At 48.8% G+C, this 21750-nt stretch overlaps 1 protein-coding gene across 1 annotated transcript in view; it reads right to left on the bottom strand.

The window, feature by feature from the left end:
- Positions 1-263: 263 nt before the first annotated feature.
- Positions 264-21750, bottom strand: part of LOC123774110 (ice nucleation protein-like) — a 37706-nt gene continuing 16219 nt past the window's right edge. Inside the window, exon 2 of the mRNA XM_069312892.1 lies at positions 264-847. Within this exon, the coding sequence (XP_069168993.1) occupies positions 264-847 (584 nt within the window). The remainder of the gene's footprint in view (positions 848-21750) is intronic.

Here is a 21750-nt window from a genome sequence, read left to right as displayed (position 1 = left end):
GCATATGTGACATACTAAACATACTAGTTTACCTTGAAAAGCTTCATAGAAAACACCGACCTTACCTAACCTTCTTAGTATGTTAAGATAAGCATCTTACTGCTTCGTAATTACAATTATTACTTAACCTATACCTATAATAGGTTAAGTAATAACTGTAATTACGAAGCAATAAAATGCTTATCTTAACATACTAAGAAGGTTAGGTGAGGTCGGTGTTTTCTATGAAGCTTTTCAAGGTGCACTAAAATATTCACAATCAATTAGTATGTCACATATCCACTTATTAAATAAGCCAATATTGACTGTAAGCAAGTGCGAGAACGGGTTGCATGGCTTACATGCTTTAAGGCTGAGGGTCTGACTGACGTCGCTATTGGACAGCTGACTCCAATAGCCAAGGTTCTGCTGTAACCTGTATCAAATGTTCTGCTGTAACCTGTATCAAATGTTCTGCTGTAACCTGTATCAAATGTTCTCCTGTAACCTGTATCAAATGTTCTGCTGTAACCTGTATCAAATGTTCTCCTGTAACCTGTATCAAATGTTCTGCTGTAACCTGTATCAAATGTTCTCCTGTAACCTGTATCAAATGTTCTCCTGTAACCTGTATCAAATGTTCTGCTGTAACCTGTATCAAATGTTCTCCTGTGACCTGTATCAAATGTTCTGCTGTAACCTGTATCAAATGTTCTCCTGTAACCTGTATCAAATGTTCTGCTGTAACCTGTATCAAATGTTCTGCTGTAACCTGTATCAAATGTTCTGCTGTAACCTGTATCAAATGTTCTGCTGTAACCTGTATCAAATGTTCTCCTGTAACCTGTATCAAATGTTCTCCTGTAACCTGTATCAAATGTTCTGCTGTAATCTCTATGAAATGTTGGGTATAAGATTACCTCAGCGCCTCGGTATTGTCCTAATTATTGGTTATTAGTTTCCTTGGGATTTAGGGCTTTTGTAATTCACAGGTGATGGTGCATAATTGTTGTGTGGTAACGGAGTGCTTCCTCTCTCACCCCCCCCCCCCCCCCAGGTAAGGTGGGCTCCGGTCCTCGTCTGTGGTGCTGTGACTGTGTGAGTACCTGTGGTGGTGCTGTGACTGTGTGAGTACCTGTGGTGGTGGTGCTGTGGCTGTGTGAGTACCTGTGGTGGTGCTGTGGCTGTGTGAGTACCTGTGGTGCTGCTGTGGCTGTGTGAGTACCTGTGGTGCTGCTGTGGCTGTGTGAGAACCTGTGGTGGTGGTGCTGTGGCTGTGTGAGTACCTGTGGTGGTGGTGCTGTGGCTGTGTGAGTACCTGTGGTGGTGGTGTGGCTGTGTGAGTACCTGTGGTGGTGGTGCTGTGGCTGTGTGAGTACCTGTGGTGGTGGTGCTGTGGCTGTGTGAGTACCTGTGGTGGTGGTGCTGTGGCTGTGTGAGTACCTGTGGTGGTGCTGTGGCTGTGTGAGTACCTGTGGTGCTGCTGTGGCTGTGTGAGAACCTGTGGTGGTGGTGCTGTGGCTGTGTGAGTACCTGTGGTGGTGGTGCTGTGGCTGTGTGAGTACCTGTGGTGGTGGTGTGGCTGTGTGAGTACCTGTGGTGGTGGTGCTGTGGCTGTGTGAGTACCTGTGGTGGTGGTGCTGTGGCTGTGTGAGTACCTGTGGTGGTGGTGCTGTGGCTGTGTGAGTACCTGTGGTGGTGGTGCTGTGGCTGTGTGAGTACCTGTGGTGGTGGTGTGGCTGTGTGAGTACCTGTGGTGGTGGTGCTGTGGCTGTGTGAGTACCTGTGGTGGTGGTGCTGTGACTGTGTGAGTACCTGTGGTGGTGGTGCTGTGGCTGTGTGAGTACCTGTGGTGGTGGTGCTGTGGCTGTGTGAGTACCTGTGGTGGTGCTGTGGCTGTGTGAGTACCTGTGGTGGTGGTGCTGTGACTGTGTGAGTACCTGTGGTGGTGGTGCTGTGGCTGTGTGAGTACCTGTGGTGGTGCTGTGGCTGTGTGAGTACCTGTGGTGCTGCTGTGGCTGTGTGAGTACCTGTGGTGGTGGTGCTGTGGCTGTGTGAGTACCTGTGGTGGTGGTGCTGTGGCTGTGTGAGTACCTGTGGTGGTGGTGCTGTGGCTGTGTGAGTACCTGTGGTGGTGGTGCTGTGGCTGTGTGAGTACCTGTGGTGGTGGTGCTGTGGCTGTGTGAGTACCTGTGGTGGTGGTGCTGTGGCTGTGTGAGTACCTGTGGTGGTGGTGCTGGGCTGTGTGAGTACCTGTGGTGCTGCTGTGGCTGTGTGAGTACCTGTGGTGGTGCTGTGGCTGTGTGAGTACCTGTGGTGGTGCTGTGGCTGTGTGCACACCTCACATAAAAGTCACCACTGCCGTACAACAGCCCCGCCAGCCACTACACCTCGACCCACTACACCTCGCCCCACTACACCTCGACCCACTACACACAATGATGCCACAGTGTCCGGCTCCATACCCACTAATTACCCCATCATGTTCACTTGACCTCCGCAATATTACCTAAACCACCATTTTTCATTAATGAAGATAAAACTGCATCAGAAATTGCACCTTGAACATCTACGCGCGCAAAAAATCAATCACTTGTGAGGCAAAGCAAATGAGCTGGCAATGTTGCGAGGAGCACCGGCCGACGACCGCTGGGAAACAAGGCTGTTGGACTCTGTAATTTGCATTATCTGTCATAATTATCGTGCGAGACTTGGTTATTTAGTGATTTTCCAACTCTCTCTCTCGGTATTATCTCGGTCATTATCTTCCTTCTAATCCTTGATATTTTGCACGACGCGGCAACTGCTCCTTCCCGGCTCCCTGCTGACCCTTTGCACCCTAGGGTCCCTCACCCTAGTTCTGGCTAGGGTGTCTCACCCTAGTTCTGGCTAGGGTCCCTCACCCTAGTTCTGGCTAGGGGTCCCTCACCCTAGTCCTGGCTAGGGTGTCTCACCCTAGTTCTGGCTAGGGTCCCTCACCCTAGTTCTGGCTAGGGATCCCTCACCCTAGTTCTGGCTAGGGTGTCTCACCCTAGTTCTGGCCAGGCTCCCCCATTCTATTTCTCACTATCTAAGATCCTAGTACCTCCATCTTCATGTCCTCAATCGTCGTCCCCAGCTTACCAAATCCTTTGGTTAAACAAGTCCAAGTTTACTTAAAACAATGAGAAACTTGTGTACGTGACTTAAGAGGAAGGAAAGGAGAAATCGTCAAGCCATTACGACTATAATACACTTGGAAGGGGCCAGGATAAGGAGCTGGGACGGGGCGGTGGGAAGGAACTTCTCTAGAGAGTGGAAGGGGTGGCCGCCACCTGTCTCCAACCACGTGTAGTGTTCCAAATAAATATTCCATTCAATTGGTGTGTGCGCATGTTTGGGTTGACATTGCATGGCCGGCTGACACGGCCCCAACACGCTCAGCGCCTCGCCTGGGGAGTTTAGTGGCATATCTAATCAGTCAAAATTTGGGGATGTTCTGGGTAATAATCCTAGCGCGGGTCTGCGTGCGTGTGTGTGGCTGGTGCTGTCCCACGGGACCTGTGTGTGTGTGTGTGTGTGTGTGTGTGTGTGTGTGTGTGTGTGTGTGTGTGTGTGTGTGTGTGTGTGTGTGTGTGTGTGTGTATGTGTGTATGTGTGTTTGTGTGTTTGTGTGTGTGTGTGTGTGTGTGTGTGTGTGTGTGTGTGTGTGTGTGTGTGTGTGTGTGTGTGTGTGTGCGCGCGCACGCGCGTTACAATGGCAGTTGGTTAACAGCTGAGAGGCGGGACCCATGAGCTTGAGCTCGTCCCCCGCACATGCAACTAAGCGAGTACAAATGTTTTGACTGTCAGAGGATTGTATCTTGACGCTTGTTCCTAGGGACATGTGGTGGGTATGTGGGCCTGCGGGCTGCTCCAAGCTACAGCCTGGTGGACCAAGCTCTCACAAGTCAAGCCTGGCCTCGGGCCGGGCTTGGGGAGTAGAAGAACTCCCAGAACCCCATCAAGCAGGAGAGTGTGGAAGCTTAAACATGATAAGAGAGAGATTATCATACAGAGATAAACAGCATCTTGAGGGAAACTTTAAGATGTTAATTTGTCGCCCTTAAGGAGTATAATATAGTAAATATTGCTTTCGCACACTGTGTATGACGAGTCATATTCGTGATTGTTGATGGAAAATATAACAGGTTGCTTCGTATCATTGTGTCGTGGCAGGCAAGAGGATTGTACACCTGTGTGATGTGTCATGTATCTCTTCTTGTCTGATGTGTCCTCTACCCCCGGCTGTGTGATGTGTCCCCGTCAGTGGTGGTAGTAGTGGTGGGTACGGGTGGCGCTAATGCCGAAGTGATCGCCTTACCTCAGCCTCGGGGAATGACAGCCACGCTCATATGGATTACTCGCTCCCAATAGTGGCAGTTCGATACACCTTCAGTGCTCCCTCACCTTGGTGGTGGCCTGTCTATCACCACCCCCTTCACCGCCACCCCCTGCCACCCCCTGCCACCCCTGGTACAATAGTTGGTAGCCATTTTGGTTGTTAAATTTTACAATCTCTGAAAATCATAACTCGCTGACTACCAGTTTTGTTATTATTATTATTCTACCACAGACGTGGCCAAACATATACCGTGCTAACCAGCATATATACAGTTTCTTCTCTGTCTCGTGGACAAAGTTAGATTTTGCAAAAGCACTTGATAAATACTTTTTTTGCATGGAAGAGGAAACGGGAACCTGTAAGTTTATGGTGAAGCTTGTTTGGGATGACGGCTCTGCCTTGTAATTTTATCAAGACCAGATTAGTGTAGTCATTTATTATACAACCCCATGCCTATCCTGCAGGCAGGGGCGTGCTCCATACCCATCCCGTGGGCGGTGGTGGACCTCTTACCCATCCCGTGGGCGGTGGTGGACCTCTTACCCATCCCGTGGGTGGTGGTGGTGGACCCCTTACCCATCCCGTGGGTGACGGTGGTGGACCTCTTACCCATCCCGTGGGTGGTGGTGGTGGACCCCTTACCCATCCCGTGGGTGACGGTGGTGGACCTCTTACCCATCCCGTGGGTGGTGGTGGACCTCTTACCCATCCCGTGGGCGGTGGTGGACCTCTTACCCATCCCGTGGGTGGCGGTGGTGGACCTCTTACCCATCCCGTGGGTGGTGGTGGACCTCTTACCCATCCCGTGGGCGGTGGTGGACCTCTTACCCATCCCGTGGGTGGTGGTGGACCTCTTACCCATCCCGTGGGTGGTGGTGGACCTCTTACCCATCCCGTGGGCGGTGGTGGACCTCTTACCCATCCCGTGGGTGGTGGTGGTGGACCTCTTACCCATCCCGTGGGCGGTGGTGGACCTCTTACCCATCCCGTGGGTGGCGGTGGTGGACCTCTTACCCATCCCGTGGGTGGTGGTGGACCTCTTACCCATCCCGTGGGCGGTGGTGGACCTCTTACCCATCCCGTGGGTGGCGGTGGTGGACCTCTTACCCATCCCGTGGGTGGTGGTGGACCTCTTACCCATCCCGTGGGTGGTGGTGGAAAGAATTACAGAGGCACATAATGGGTTCAGGACTGACCCCATAGTTCATTTAGCTAAGCAAGTGAGTCTTGTGAAGCTTGTTACACAATTTCTTAGCATATAATATATATATTATAAAATATGTATTATATATGATGGTCTTTTTGTCATAATTGGTTCAAGACGCGGCCTTAACAGTCTATATATAGGCAGTTTACATCTACGGTGAATCAGTTACACAGTTAATAGTCTTGCTCCACACCCACCCAACTGGGCGGCAGTTTTACAGTCATGTGCTGCAGTATTATGAAAGAAATACATATTTCTTGAACACCATTGATGGTGTTATATCTGATTTCCGCGATGTTTTCTTGCTCGATTAGTGACGCAAAGTGTGTCAATAGTTCTTGGGACACTACGTTACATGTAGTCAAGTCTACGTCAGCTGGTAGGGCAACTGCCAGAGATACTTGTATTAAGTGTTAGAGTAGTAAGTGCTGCAAGGACAAGGATATGGTGAATGCCAACCAAACATATCTTCGAACCAAGCCGGAGTCTAGTAGTATAGAACTCTGTCGACCTTAGCATATGCATATGTCGCCTCTAGGGCCTTGAGAGCTATGTCCTGGAGCGATCATTAGCCGTCCTTAAGATTGTAAGTAAATAATATGAACCATTCATCACAGACTATGCTGTCTTGTGCACTTCTCAAGCGATATAGAAAGTCTTGAAAGCGAAGAAAAATGATGCCATGGTAATCATTCTTGGGGTCTAATAAACTATAACACTGAAACAACCACAAGAAATTAATCCTGGTGATAAACAGGGTTCAGGAACTGAATACTGTTAACATTTACTGTTAACATTTACTGTTAATACTTACTGTTAACATTTCCTGAGCCCCTCAAAACAATGATGTTACCTAGCAAATATTATTATATGGTGGAAACAGGTACAATTTCCAGTCAAGAATGTAGTACTCGGCGAAGGCAGTTGTAATCGTCTCCAAGACGCTACAGCTTCGACACAGAACAGGCAGCAGACTAGGACCGCATCCAGCTACAACGTTATTTGCTTAGCTAAATGAACTAGAGGGTTCAGTTCCTGAACCGATTATGTGCCTCTGTAATCCTTTACACCACCGCCCACGGGATGGGTATGGGGTGCATAATAAAGAAATTGAATTGAATTGCTCTCCCACATAGAGCTCCGCGACTCTGGCCTCACTCAGCTCTCTGCTCTGCTCCAAGCTCCGTCTCAACATCTACGACACTGCTGTATCCAGGACCTGGCCTGGTCGACGACCGGGCCGCGGGGACACTGAGCCCCGGAAGCACCTCAAGGTAGCTTCAAGGTAGGACTAAATAAATATAAAACTCGCTAAACACTGTATCTAATCTACCCAACAACGTAACATAACCGTACGTTACATTGGTACGTTAACCGTACGTTGACGTAGACAACATTCAGCCCAATTGGTTCGACCAATCAGTATCGTACCTTTAAGAACACCAGCTGAGGAAGCCCGCGAGATCTTGCCTGTAGGACGGCCGTGTAGGAAGCCGGTCGGCCGAGCGGACAGCACGCTGGACTTGTGTTCCTGGGTTCGATCCCAGGCGCCGGCGAGAAACAATGGGCAGAGTTTCTCTCACCCTATGCCCCTGTTACCTAGCAGTGAAATAGGTACCTGGGTGTTAGTCAGATGTCACGGGCTGCTTCCTGGGGGTGGAGGCCTGGTCGAGGACCGGGCCGCGGGGACACTAAAAAGCCCCGAAATCATCTTAAGATAACCTCAAGATAGGACTGTCAACTCCTTGGGAGGAAGGACCATGTAAGATTATAATAATAGATGACAACGAAAAAGCCAAACTGTTACCACAAGAAACTTAAACATATGTATCTTGAGGGAGTTAATACACAGGAAACGAATTAGATCAAATCTACACTGATGGATCTGCTAATCCAACTAATGGCAGGGCTGGAGTAACGTACACTGTAATTACGAATGATGACTTTCCAAATGAAAATGAAGAAAAAACACAATTTGAAGCCACCTACAATGCAGTGACACTGTCACTGTCACGATAATGACAGTGACACTGTCATTATCGTGACATAAGAACCCTTAAAGGAAGCACAAGAGGAACAGTGATTTGCACTGACTTAAGAACCACTATACAAATTCTTAGACAAAATACAGAAAACTGAGTGATAGTTGCTGAAATAAATTATTATTTTTAACATCTTTATTGACAAAATTAATTACAATTTTGCCTAATCTGAGGATTTTGTCTTATTATAGTGAGGATAATGCTGGTATTCACTGTCACGCAGGACAGAGGGTCATACATAAGACAATAGGTCTAAACTGTAGGCTGAAGCACATATATATCATGGTTACAATCAATGTTTTAATGTAGGGATATGTGAAAACAACTTTCTACTGTGCACTGCCACACAAGGGCAGGGATCTTGAGTGTATCTTGAGATGATTTCGGGGCTTTAGTGTCCCCGCGGCCCGGTCCTCGACCAGGCCTCCACCCCCAGGAAGCAGCCCGTGACAGCTGACTAACTCCCAGGTACCTATTTTATTGCTAGGTAACAGGGGCATAGAGTGAAAGAAAATCTGCCCATTGTTTCTCGCCGGCCCCTGGGATCGAACCTAGGACCACAGGATCACAAGTCCAGCGTGCTGTCCGCTCGGTCGACCGGCTCTCCCATGAAACGGGATGGGTTCATAAGTGATGCAGCTTAGAAGTAATAAAAACGTCTGTGACAGGAAAGGTGATCAAGTTTCTGTTGATCTACATTCAGTACTTTCATTCAAACAAATCCACAAAGGCCGTGACGAGGACTCGAACCTACGTCCGAGAGCATCCCAGACGCTGCCTTAATCGACTGAGCTACGACATGGTATAAGAACTGCAACCAGTTGTTTCTAGTGAGAGTTTTGGCGTTCGAGGTTCTCGTGACAGACAGTAAATGTTAATCTTTGTGAATGATGAACTGTTCACTTGATACAGTTAAGTGAGTCTCAGCTACGTCTGGGTATAAGTAACAGATGAACAATCCGGTGGGTTTTCTTATTTCGGGGGGGGGGGGGGGTGTTGTTCATGCTGTTATGACAATATGGTCACTCATAGGATGAGTGACGCTGCCTAAAACTATGAGTATGGTAATATGGTCACTCACAGGATGAGTGACGCTGCCTAAAACTATGACTATGGTAATATGGTCACTCACAGGATGAGTGACGCTGCCTAAAACTATGACTATGGTAATATGGTCACTCACAGGATGAGTGACGCTGCCTAAAACTATGACTATGGTAATATGGTCACTCACAGGATGAGTGACGCTGCCTAAAACTATGACTATGGTAATATGGTCACTCACAGGATGAGTGACGCTGCCTAAAACTATGAGTATGGTAATATGGTCACTCATAAGATGAGTGACGCTGCCTAAAACTATGACTATGGTAATATGGTCACTCACAGGATGAGTGACGCTGCCTAAAACTATGACTATGGTAATATGGTCACTCACAGGATGAGTGACGCTGCCCAATTAACTCGCTCATCGGGACATATTTTAGTGCTATTAATCAGAAGTGACAAATGCCAGTGATATCAAGTTAAGAAATATATAAGCGTGGTGAAGTATCCATGTACTCACCTAGTTGTGCTTGTGGGGGTTGAGCTCTGGCTCTTTGGTCCCGCCTCTCAACTGTCAGTCAACTGGTGTACAGGTTCCTGAGCCTACTGGGCTCTATCATATCTACACTTGAAACTGTGTATGGAGTCAGCCTCCACCACATCACTGCCTAATGCATTCTACCTATTAACTACTCTGACACTGAAAAAGTTCTTTGTAACGTCTTTGTGGCTCATCTGGGTACTCAGTTTCCACCTGTGTCCCCTTGTTCGTGTCCCACTCGCGCATGTGGAAGACTTCTTGGAAGTATGTCAGTATTCTTGAGAGTCACTGAGGGATGTCGCTGCCTCGCCTTCTTGGCGAGGCAGTACCCATGTCCCATTGAAATACTTAAACTTAAATATTCTAAGGCCTAGTATAGCACATATATGGACTATATTAGGCCTAGGAAAGATAGATTAAGTTCATTTTTCTTTGCAACATCAGTACAAAAACTATTCCGGTTTGTCCAAATTCAATAATATCGATTTCTACTTTTCTAATTGGCTTTAATGTCAATATATGTAGAATGGTGCTCGTGGTCACTTCAATTACTAGCTAGGAGGAGGAGGAGCTGGTGAGGAAGGTGAGAGAAGGTGAGGGAGGTGAGAGAAGGTGAGAGAAGGAGGTGAGAGAATGTGAGGAAGGTGAGAGGAGATGAGAGAAGGTGATAGAGGTGAGGAAGGCGAGAGAAGGAGGTGAGAGAAGGTGAGGTAGGTGAGAGAAAGAGATAAGAGAAGGTGGGGGAGGTGAGAGAAGGTGAGGTAGGTGAGAGAAGGTGAGAGAGGTGAGAGAAGGTGAGGTAGGTGAGAGAAGGTGAGGTAGGTGAGAGAAGGAGATGAGAGAAGGTGAGGTAGGTGAGAGAAGGAGATGAGAGAAGGTGAGGTAGGTGAGAGAAGGTGAGGTAGGTGAGAGAAGGAGATGAGAGAAGGTGAGGTAGGTGAGAGAAGGAGATGAGAGAAGGTGAGGTAGGTGAGAGAAGGTGAGGTAGGTGAGAGAAGGAGATGAGAGAAGGTGAGGTAGGTGAGAGAAGGTGAGGTAGGTGAGAGAAGGTGAGGAAGGTGAGAGAAGGAGATGAGAGAAGGTGAGGTAGGTGAGAGAAGGTGAGGTAGGTGAGAGAAGGTGAGGTAGGTGAGAGAAGGTGAGGTAGGTGAGAGAAGGAGAGGTAGGTGAGAGAAGGTGAGGTAGGTGAGAGAAGGTGAGGTAAGTGAGAGAAGGAGGTGAGGAAGGTGAGAGAAGAGACCACCAGACATGTAGAGAGTGTGGGGTGCCCGCGCCTGCCCTACACCCCCCCCCCCCCTCCCCCCTGTGACCAGAGAGTGCCTTTGTGTGATGAAGAGCCGTGTTTACTAGTGCCGTGGAGGGCTGCTGGGAGGGATGTGAGCAGGTGTGTGATCTCCAGCACATCACCCGTGAGTCACCACAGCACATCTCTGCTTCCCCGGCCGCTGGTGGGCCGCATACACGGGGGTACCTCCTCTCGGACACCAGCCAGTGATTTGTGTGGGAATTTTTAGGCCTATCCGGGAATAGGCATCGTTTACTGCTTCACTGGAGTCATGAACGATGGTAGTTTGTGTATTAATTCATGCCCAGTGAGCAATAACGTCGCCCACTTAGCACACGAAATGGTTCAAAATAGGAGGAGTTTGCCGAGCAGTTCGTTATAAGGAGGCGGATGGCCGTAGCATCCCGTTAGAGCACAAGTGACGCCACCCCCACTTAACCCCGTTATGCCCGACGTTTAGTACTGATGAACCCATCGGAAAGTGGAACTGTCCTCGTGTTTTTAACACCGGTCTCTGCCCCCTCTTCGTTTCACCAGGGGGCGTCAACCCCCTCTCTCTTGGTGGTAGATGAGGGGGTTAAGGTGGTGCTAGGGGAGGTGGAGGGTAGGGGCTAGGTAAGGGAGGCGGTGGTGGTGGTGCTGGATTTAGGGCTGGTGGTGGTGGCTCTGTTTGATGAGGGGGCGGTGGCGGTGCTAGAAGAGGGGGTGGCGGTGCTAGAAGAGGGGGGTGGCGGTGCTAGAAGAGGGGGTGGCGGTGGTGGTGCTAGAGGAAGGGGCGGCGATGTTGTGGTACTTGAAGAGAAGGTGTAAAGTGAAGTACAGAAGGTCTGAGGAGACAGGATGGTAGGGCCACCGCCTGCAGCAGGCACTTGGTGGCTGGTGGCACTGGGGGGGGGGGTCGGCAGGCCCTGGGGGGGGGGGGGGGTCGGCAGGCACTGGTGGAACATGAACAGCGGTGGCGTGCTAGTCGTGACGAGAAGAAATAATTCAGCAGGTTTGGGGCCCAGAGTAAAAATAATGGCTTCAGTTAATTGCAAGCTCCGGCAGCTTTGGCATAATTACTTGGTTGGTTTTACGATATTTCTTCCTCTTTTCAACAAGTGTGTTTTAGCTCGTCACCGTTTATGTTCAAAGGTAATGCTGAACGCTCGCTCAAATTTCATACAATTTTAAGTAAAATTGAGAATGTGGCATTTTTATGCTTAGTAATGACTTTTACGGTATTTTGTTAAGTAATCCTACGATAGTTTGTAAAGTAACTGCACGATAGCTTGTTAAGTAATCCCACGATAGCTTGTTAAGTAATTCCACGATAGCTTGTTAAGTAATCCCACGATAGCTTGTTAAGTAATTCCACGATAGCTTGTTAAGTAATCCCACGATAGCTTGTTAAGTAATTCCACGATAGCTTGTTAAGTAATCCCACGATAGCTTGTTAAGTAATTCCACGATAGCTTGTTAAGTAATCCCACGATAGCTTGTTTAGTAATTCCACAGTTGTTAAATGCTATGTACAATTTGAGAGAGCGGGCAATATATTACTGAATATATTATGACTAAAGCTAATCATATTTTATATTGCGATAGTTATTACTTTCAGTTAATGATAACTGATAGTCTAGTTATTGAAATTTTACGCTGACAAGCGTTTGTTGGGCAGAGCCACTCATCCTGTGAGTGAACACACCATAGTGACAGTATTGGGCAGAGCCACTCATCCTGTGAGTGGACACACCGCCATAGCGGCATGTACAACACTCCCCAATAGGAAGAAAACCCGCTGGGTTCATCTTTTTAGAACGGTATCTATATTTGGTAGCTTTCCCAACTGAAAGTGTGTGGGGTGAGTTATTATTCTGCTGTTAGGTGGGCAGAGTCTCTCGGGTCTATTGGGCACTATAATTTCTACATTTGAAACTGTGTATGGAGTCAGCCTCCACCACATCTCTGCCTAATGCATTCTCGTTATTAACTACTCAGACACTGAAAAAAATATTTCTAATGTGTCTGTGGCTCATCTGGGTACTAAGTTTCCACCTGTGTCCCTTTGTTCGTGGTCCACCCGTGCTGAAGAGTTTTTCTTTGTCCACCCTGTCAATTCCCCTGAGAATTTTGTAGGTGGTTATCATGTCTCCCCCTTACTCTTCCTTCTGTTTTCCTGGGACGTGAGGTTCAGGTCCTTTAGCCTTTCCTCGTAGAAATTATAGTGGCCAATAGACTCGGGAATCTGTACATAAGTTAACTGTCTTTTGTGTGTGTGTGTGTGTGTATTCACCTAATTGTGCTTGTGGGGGTTGAGCTCTGGCTCTTTGGTCCCGCCTCTCAACTGTCAATCAACAGGTGTACAGGTTCCTGAGGCTACTGGGCTCTATCATATCTACACTTGAAACTGTGTATGGAGTCAGTCTCCACCACATCTCTGCCTAATCAAGTAATGTGTGTGTGTGTGTGTGTGTGTGTGTGTGTGTGTGTGTGTGTGTGTGTTTACTCACCTAGTTGTGCTTACAGGAGTTGAGCTTTGCTCTTTGGTCCCGCCTCTCAACTGTCCCGTTCTCTCACACTGTCCCGTGTGTGTGCGTGTGTGTGTGTGTGTGTCTAGGGAAGGGTGGTGGTGAGGGAGGTGACCATTAGCGTCCCTGGACCCGCTGATGATGTCAGGAATGATAACTATGCCTCTCCCTCGCCCAGCCTCGTTGTTTCTCGCCACACACCAAAACTTAGACTCTAATTTGATCGCCCTTAAGCGACCTCAACACAGTTTTTAATGGTATATACTGTGAGAGCGTACACGGTAGGCATAGCCCGAGCCTTTCACTGTTGGCATTTAGAATATCGTCAGCAGCACCCACTTTCCTTGTAACATAAAAACACCCATGGGTATCGGGGTATCGAGCCTTTCAGAATAGTGTTTGCAACAGTCCCCAGCCAACCAGCTAGTTGTGCTAAACCTACATGGAACAATTCGGGACCAAAGAACCAGAGCTCAACCCCTGCAAGCACAACTAGGTGGTTATCTTGAGATTCTTGAGATGATTTCGGGGCTTTAGTGTCCCCGCGGCCCGGTCCTCGACCAGGCCTCCACCCCCAGGAAGCAGCCCGTGACAGCTGACTAACACCCAGGTACCTATTTTACTGCTAGGTAACAGGGGCATAGGGTGAAATAAACTCTGCCCATTGTTTCTCGCCGGCGCCAGGGATCGAACCCAGGACCACAGGATCACAAGTCCAGCGTGCTGTCCGCTCGGCCGACCTTCTCCCGACCGGTTTGAAAGCAACATGCTAAATGAAACTCATTTGCATTAACTGACCAGAGGAATAAAAGTCGGGGCCAAAGAGCTATTGCTCGACCGTGTAAACACACATCTCGCCTAAGGATTAACTTGTCTTCATCCTCCTGGAAAGTCCTAAAATGTTTAGCTCCTGAGGCCAGATTCACGAAAACACTTACGAACCTGGGGCCAGATTCACGAAGCAGTTACGAACCTGCGGCCAGATTCACGAAGCAGTTACGCAAGCACTTACGAACGTGTACATCTTTTCTCAATCTTTGGCGGCTTTGTTTACAATTATTAAACAGTTAATGAGCTCCGAAGCACCAGGAAGCTGTTTATAACAATAACAACAGTTGATTGGCAAGTTTTCATGCTTGTAAACTGTTTAATAAATGTAACCAAAGCTGTCAAAGATTGAGGAAAGATGTACACGTTCGTAAGTGCTTGCGTAACTGCTTCGTGAATCTGGGCCCTGGAGACCCCAAGCAACGCTAACCTGTTCCTCAACTTGTCTCAAAATTCAGTTATTTAGTTGCCAGAAAATGGCAGACAGTTTAGTACGTAATTAGGGAATAGTGCCGCTCGCTTGGGTCCATTGGCTTGATTTATGCGGCGCTGGAGAACACGGTAGGAGGCCTCGGAGTGGTCCTTGCTTAACTTGCTCCAGAGTACTGTAAAGGTGCACCAGCCCCCACCTGAAGTATATATATATATATATATATATATATATATATATATATATATATATATATATATATATATATATATATATATATATATATGTGTGTGTGTGTGTGTGTATATCACGAAAATAAACACGTGATTAAGAATGTGACAATGTCAGACCACGGAGGAAAATGAAACAGGAATTTCCTTAAGTACTTTCGTATATTAAATACATCTTCAGAAGGAATCAATCATTCCTTCTGAAGATGTATTTAATATACGAAAGTACTTAAGGAAATTCCTGTTTCATTTTCCTCCGTGGTCTGACATTGTCATATATATATATATATATATATATATATATATATATATATATATATATATATATATATATATATATATATATATATATATATATATATATATATATATATATATATATATATATATATATATAAGTTTGTGAGGGTACCACCTCTGGTGCCAATGTAGGGACCCATAGCCTCGGAGAAGAAAATAAAAAGTATTCAGAGGAGACCTTGTGGTTTCTCACTGAACAAAATATATATATATATATATATATATATATATATATATATATATATATATATATATATATATATATATATATATATATATATATATATATATATATACATACTTAATGAGGTCATCCATCAGGCCATAAACCTCACAGTGTCATGAACACAGAAAAACACTATTTAATATAGTGACACATGTTTAGAATACATGTGGCCAAAGAAGCAGCCATGTGTCCAAATTGGGTTATTGATTTTGTATACTATTTAATACGTTCTGATCATTAACAACACGGGTCGGCGTTCAATCCCCGAATGTCAAAGTGATTGGGCACCATTCCTTCCCGCCGTCCCATCACAAATCCTTATCCTGACCCCTTCCCAGTGCTATATAGTCGTAGTGAGTTGGCACTTTCCCCTCATAATTCCCCTCCCTTATCCATTATATGGCAAGAAACCATATATATTTTTGTGAAGAGACGTGCGTGTTGGTGGGTAGCCGAGCAACGGTGGGCGTATGATAGACGCTGGGCGTATGATAGACGCTGGGCGTATGATAGACGCTGGGTGTATGATAGACGCTGGGCGTATGATAAACGCTGGGTGTATGATAGACGCTGGGCGTATGATAGACGCTGGGCGTATGATAGACGCTGGGCGTATGATAGACGCTGGGTGTATGATAGACGCTGGGTGTATGATAGACGCTGGGTGTATGATAGACGCTGGGTGTATGATAGACGCTGGGCGTATGATAGACGCTGGGTGTATGATAGACGCTGGGCGTATGATAGACGCTGGGCGTATGATAGAGGAAGTATGCCAACACTTACGCATTTGCAAATTGGTTTGCGTGAGTGTATTTACAGTTTATGATGCCAGCCGCTACGCCAGGGTCTTGAATATGTAATGTGCACTGTTCCGTGGACCTGCTACCCTGCTACCTTGTTGGGTGAGGCGTCGCTTGTTGGGTGAGGCGTCGCATGATGGGTGAGGCGTCGCCTGTTGGGTGAGGCGTCGCATGATGGGTGAGGCGTCGCATGTTGGGTGAGGCGTCGCATGTTAGGTGAGGCGTCGCATGTTGGGTGAGGCGTCGCATGTTGGGTGAGGCGTCGCATGTTGGGTGAGGCGTCGCATGTTGGGTGAGGCGTCGCATGTTGGGTGAGGCGTCGCATGTTGGGTGAGGCGTCGCTTGTTTGGTGAGGCGTCGCATGTTGGGTGAGGCGTCGCATGTTGGGTGAGGCGTCACCTGGCTCTCACCCGCCTGGCCCTCACCCGCCTGGCCCTCACCCGCCTGGCCCTCACCCGCCTGGCTCTCACCCGCCTGGCTCTCACCCGCCTGGCTCTCACCCGCCTGGCTCTCACCCGCCTGGCTCTCACCCGCCTGGCTCTCACCCGCCTGGCCCTCACCCGCCGGGCCATCCCCAACACGGTGGGTGTGGCCCGCAGGTCGGGTTACTTTGATAAAAACTCCGCTTCTCCTCTTCACCCTCCTCCTCCTCTCACCCCCTCGCCTCTCCTGAAGAGGCTGCAGAGGTAGGTAGTATAGAGCCACCGGCCAAGGAGGCGACGGAAGCAGTCCCGCCGCGCCTTAGGCCATTAGAGGGGCTCCTCTAGCTCCTCTATCACCTGTATTCACAATAAAAATATGTCTGAAAGCATGAAAATGTGTCCGAGTCTGAAAGTATTTTTACAGCTCTTTTTGAAGAGTCTGAAAATTAGCGGACAAAACTGAGAGTAAATTGTTGATGTAATTTTGGGGTTCAAGTTTCCGAGTCTACAATATTGTTTATCTTTTAAACTACGGTTCACAGGATGGGTATGGGGGCACTGGTACTCACAGGATGGGTATGGGGGCCACTGGTACTCACAGGATGGGTATGGGGACCACTGACGCTCACAGGATGGGTATGGGGGCCACTGACGCTCACAGGATGGGTATGGGGGCCACTGGTACTCACAGGATGGGTATGGGGGCCACTGGTACTCACAGGATGGGTATGGGGGCCACTGGTACTCACAGGATGGGTATGGGGGCACTGGTACTCACAGGATGGGTATGGGGGCCACTGGTACTCACAGGATGGGTATGGGGGCCACTGGTACTCACAGGATGGGTATGGGGGCACTGGTACTCACAGGATGGGTATGGGGTCACTGGTACTCACAGGATGGGTATGGGGCCACTGGTACTCACAGGATGGGTATGGGGCCACTGGTACTCACAGGATGGTTATGGGGGCCACTGGTACTCACAGGATGGGTATGGGGGCCACTGGTACTCACAGGATGGGTATGGGGGCCACTGGTACTCACAGGATGGGTATGGGGCCACTGGTACTCACAGGATGGGTATGGGGACCACTGGTACTCACAGGATGGGTATGGGGGCCACTGCCGCTCACAGGATGGGTATGGGGGCCACTGGTACTCACAGGATGGGTATGGGGGGCACTGGTACTCACAGGATGGGTATGGGGGCCACTGGTACTCACAGGATGGGTATGGGGGCCACTGGTACTCACAGGATGGGTATGGGGGCCACTGGTACTCACAGGATGGGTATGGGGGCCACTGCCGCTCACAGGATGGGTATGGGGGCCACTGGTACTCACAGGATGGGTATGGGGGCCACTGGTACTCACAGGATGGGTATGGGGGCCACTGGTACTCACAGGATGGGTATGGGGGCCACTGGTACTCACAGGATGGGTATGGGGGCCACTGCCGCTCACAGGATGGGTATGGGGGCCACTGCCGCTCACAGGATGGGTATGGGGGCCACTGCCGCTCACAGGATGGGTATGGGGGCCACTGGTACTCACAGGATGGGTATGGGGGGCACTGGTACTCACAGGATGGGTATGGGGGCCACTGGTACTCACAGGATGGGTATGGGGGCCACTGGTACTCACAGGATGGGTATGGGGTCACTGGTACTCACAGGATGGGTATGGGGGCCACTGGTACTCACAGGATGGGTATGGGGCCACTGGTACTCACAGGATGGGTATGGGGCCACTGGTACTCACAGGATGGGTATGGGGCCACTGGTACTCACAGGATGGGTATGGGGCCACTGGTACTCACAGGATGGGTATGGGGGCCACTGGTACTCACAGGATGGGTATGGGGGCCACTACCGCTCACAGGATGGGTATGGGGGCCACTGCCGCTCACAGGATGGGTATGGGGTCCACTGCCGCTCACAGGATGGGTATGGGGGTCCACTACCGCTCACAGGATGGGTATGGGGGCCAGTGGTGCTCACAGGATGGGTATGGGGTCCACTGCCGCTCACAGGATGGGTATGGGGGCCACTGCCGCTCACAGGATGGGTATGGGGTCCACTGCCGCTCACAGGATGGGTATGGGGGCCACTGCCGCTCACAGGATGGGTATGGGGTCCACTGCCGCTCACAGGATGGGTATGGGGTCCACTGCCGCTCACAGGATGGGTATGGGGGCCACTGCCGCTCACAGGATGGGTATGGGGTCCACTGCCGCTCACAGGATGGGTATGGGGGTCCACTACCGCTCACAGGATGGGTATGGGGGCCAGTGGTGCTCACAGGATGGGTATGGGGTCCACTGCCGCTCACAGGATGGGTATAGGGGCCACTGCCGCTCACAGGATGGGTATAGGGGCCACTACCACCCACAGGATGGGCATGACAGCCACTTTTCACCGATTATGTGTGGTGAGGCCCACACTATTGAGCCAAACCCGCTCTTAAGACCAATAGGACCAACCCGAACCAGCCTATGTCCGTCCCGTGCCTCAAAGTGTTCACCCTGCACATTCGTGAGAGGCTAGCCACAAGCATCTGGCCTCCATCCTTGGATAGACAGCCACACATGCGCTTATATAAAGATAGCGGTAACCAATACAAGGATTCCAGTAGTGCTGACCTAAAGGAGTTGTCAAAGGTTTTTACGGGCTCACCATAGCCCGTGCTACTTGGAACGTTGTTCCAGGTAGCGAATCTTTAACAACAACAACATGTCAAAGGTAATCACGTTGAATGGTTTTAGAACAGCACACTTACTTCTGCTAGGGCGCTGAAGGCGGGCAAGTTCTAGCAGGAGACACCCTACCTACCTTGAGGTGCTTCCGGGTCTTAGCGTCCCCGCGGCCCGGTCGTCGACAAGGCCTCCTGGTTGCTGGACTGATCAACCAGGCTGTTGGACGCGGCTGCTCGCAGCCTGACGTATGAGTCACAGCCTGGTTGATCAGGCCCTTACTGTCTTGTAACAACGTAAGTTATTTCAACTTAGATAAGTAATAAATTATGTAATTTATTACTTATAATAAGTACATAAGTAATATTACTTAAGTACATAAGTAATATCTTTTTTATTTTTTTAGTAATAAATTATTACTTAAGTACATAAGTAATCAATTTTGTACTCAAGTCACTTACATAAGTAATAAATTAGCACCATGGGTTAAGTTATTACTAATATACATTATCCATACATTAAAACATTGATTGTAACCTATATATATATATATATATATATATATATATATATATATATATATATATATATATATATATATATATATATATATATATATATATATATATATATGTGTGTGTGTGTGTGTGTGTGTGCTTCAGGCTACAGTTTAGACCTATTGTCTTATGTATGACCCTCTGTCCTGCGTGACAGTGAATACCAGCATTATCCTCACTTTAACAAGACTTAATTGAAATCCTCAAATTAGGCAAAACTGTAATTAAGTTTGTCAATAAAGTTAATAATAATAATAATATTACTAAGTACCTCTCAGTCATCATGCTAAGACGATTGACTGGAAGGTAAGGAACAAGTGTAGTAACGAGTCATTCTCAGTGGTCAACTAGCCTTGTTAACAATCGACTTGAGAATGGTCCAGGACGGACCGAAACGTCGTCGTCCCTTCACCTTCTAGTGTGTGGTCTGGTCTACAAATTATTCATTTGTGCCATTAAGCTCTGCTACTAAATGTAGAAGATATTATTTACTGCCATTATATGTTTTAAGTGGCGCGCGGGGCATTTAAGGGGGCGAGTGATGGCTAATAGAGACACGTGGGAATCATACATGTTAATGTGTCGTGTAGAGACGGCTGTGTGTGGATCATACATGTTAATGTGTCGTGTAGAGACGGCTGTGTGTGGATCATACATGTTAATGTGTCGTGTAGAGACGGCTGTGTGTGGATCATACATGTTAATGTGTCGTGTAGAGACCGCTGTGTGTGGATCATACATGTTATATTAAAGATAAAAAAAATCTAGAAAGTTGATTTCGGGGAGTAGCGTCCCCGCGGCCCGGTCCTCGACCCGGCCTCCACCCCCAGGAAGCAGCCCGTAGCAGCTGTCTGACTCCCAGGTACCTATTTACTGCTAGGTGAACAGGGGGCATCAGAGTGACAGAAACTCTCCACATTTGTTTCCGCCTCCACCGGGGATCGAACCCGGGACCTCAGGACTACGAATCCAGAGCACTGTCCATTCAGCTGTCAGGCCTCTGTCAGGGTAGGGTAGGTGCAGAGACGTGAGGCTACGACACTGCTTGGAGGATAGAAATAGCCTTTACTTTTGACTTTTTTACATTTCTGTATTATTTTTTACATTTGTGTTTCTCGTTCGCATGATCCCCGCATGATTGGCTGCCCCGGGCGTATCATCCTCGCATGATTGGCTGGCCCCGGCGCATAATCCCCGCATGATTGGCTGCCCCGGCGCATGATCCCCGCATGATTGGCTGCCCCCGGCGCATAATCCCCGCATGATTGGTTGGCCCGGGCGTATCATCCCCGCATGATTGGCTGCCCCCAGCGCATGATCCCCACATGATTGGCTGCCCCCTGCGCATAATCCCCGCATGATTTCCTGGCCCCCGGCGCATGATTGGCTGCCCCCGGCGCATGATTCGCGTATTATTGGCTGCCCCGGGCGCATGATTGGCTGCCCCCGGCACCAGGGAGCCGAGGGCTTGATATTAAGCCACAAGTAAATAACAGGTGATTATCCAGGGGCCTCGTAGCCTGGTGGATAGCGCGCAGGGCTCGTAATTCTGTGGCGCGGGTTCGATTCCCGCACGAGGCAGAAAAAATGGGCAAAGTTTCTTTCACCCTGAATGCCCCTGTTACCTAGCAGTAAAATAGGTACCTGGGTGTTAGTCAGCTGTCACGGGCTGCTTCCTGGGGGTGGAGGCCTGGTCGAGGACCGGGCCGCGGGGACACTAAAAGCCCCGAAATCATCTCAAGATATCCTCAAGATAACCATCCAGGTTTTTAGCTGAGTGGCGTTAATGGTGTGTGAGCACGCTGGCTGTTACCTTCAGTATGGTGTTGCTTGCAAGCACTGGTACAACCTGGCAAGAACAACCCATAACTGCTGGCTCTCCAGGACCCTCCTTAACACCCCATACATCTAGCAGGTCGGCGTTCAATCCCCGACCGTCCACAAGTGGTTGGGCACCATTCCTTTCCCCCCGTCCCATCACAAATCCATATCCTGACCCCCTTCTTGGTGATATATAGTCATAATGGCTTGAGGCTTTCCCCTGAAAACTCCCTTCCCAAACATCTATCTTGAGGTTATCTTGAAATGATTTCGGGGCTTTAGTGTCCCCGCGGCCCGGTCCTCGACCAGGCCTCCACCCCCAGGAAGCAGCCCGTGACAGCTTACTAACACCCAGGTACCTATTTTACTGCTGGGTAACAGGGGCATAGGGTCAAAGAATCTCTGCCTATTGTTTCTCGCCGGCGCCTGGGATCGAACCCAGGACCACAGGATCATAAGTCCAGCGTG

The sequence above is a fragment of the Procambarus clarkii genome, chromosome 73 (genome assembly GCF_040958095.1).
Source record: "Procambarus clarkii isolate CNS0578487 chromosome 73, FALCON_Pclarkii_2.0, whole genome shotgun sequence".
Lineage (NCBI taxonomy): Eukaryota > Metazoa > Arthropoda > Malacostraca > Decapoda > Cambaridae > Procambarus > Procambarus clarkii.
The sequence above is the reverse complement of the archived record's forward strand: the minus strand, read 5'-3'. Positions and strand labels throughout refer to the sequence as shown.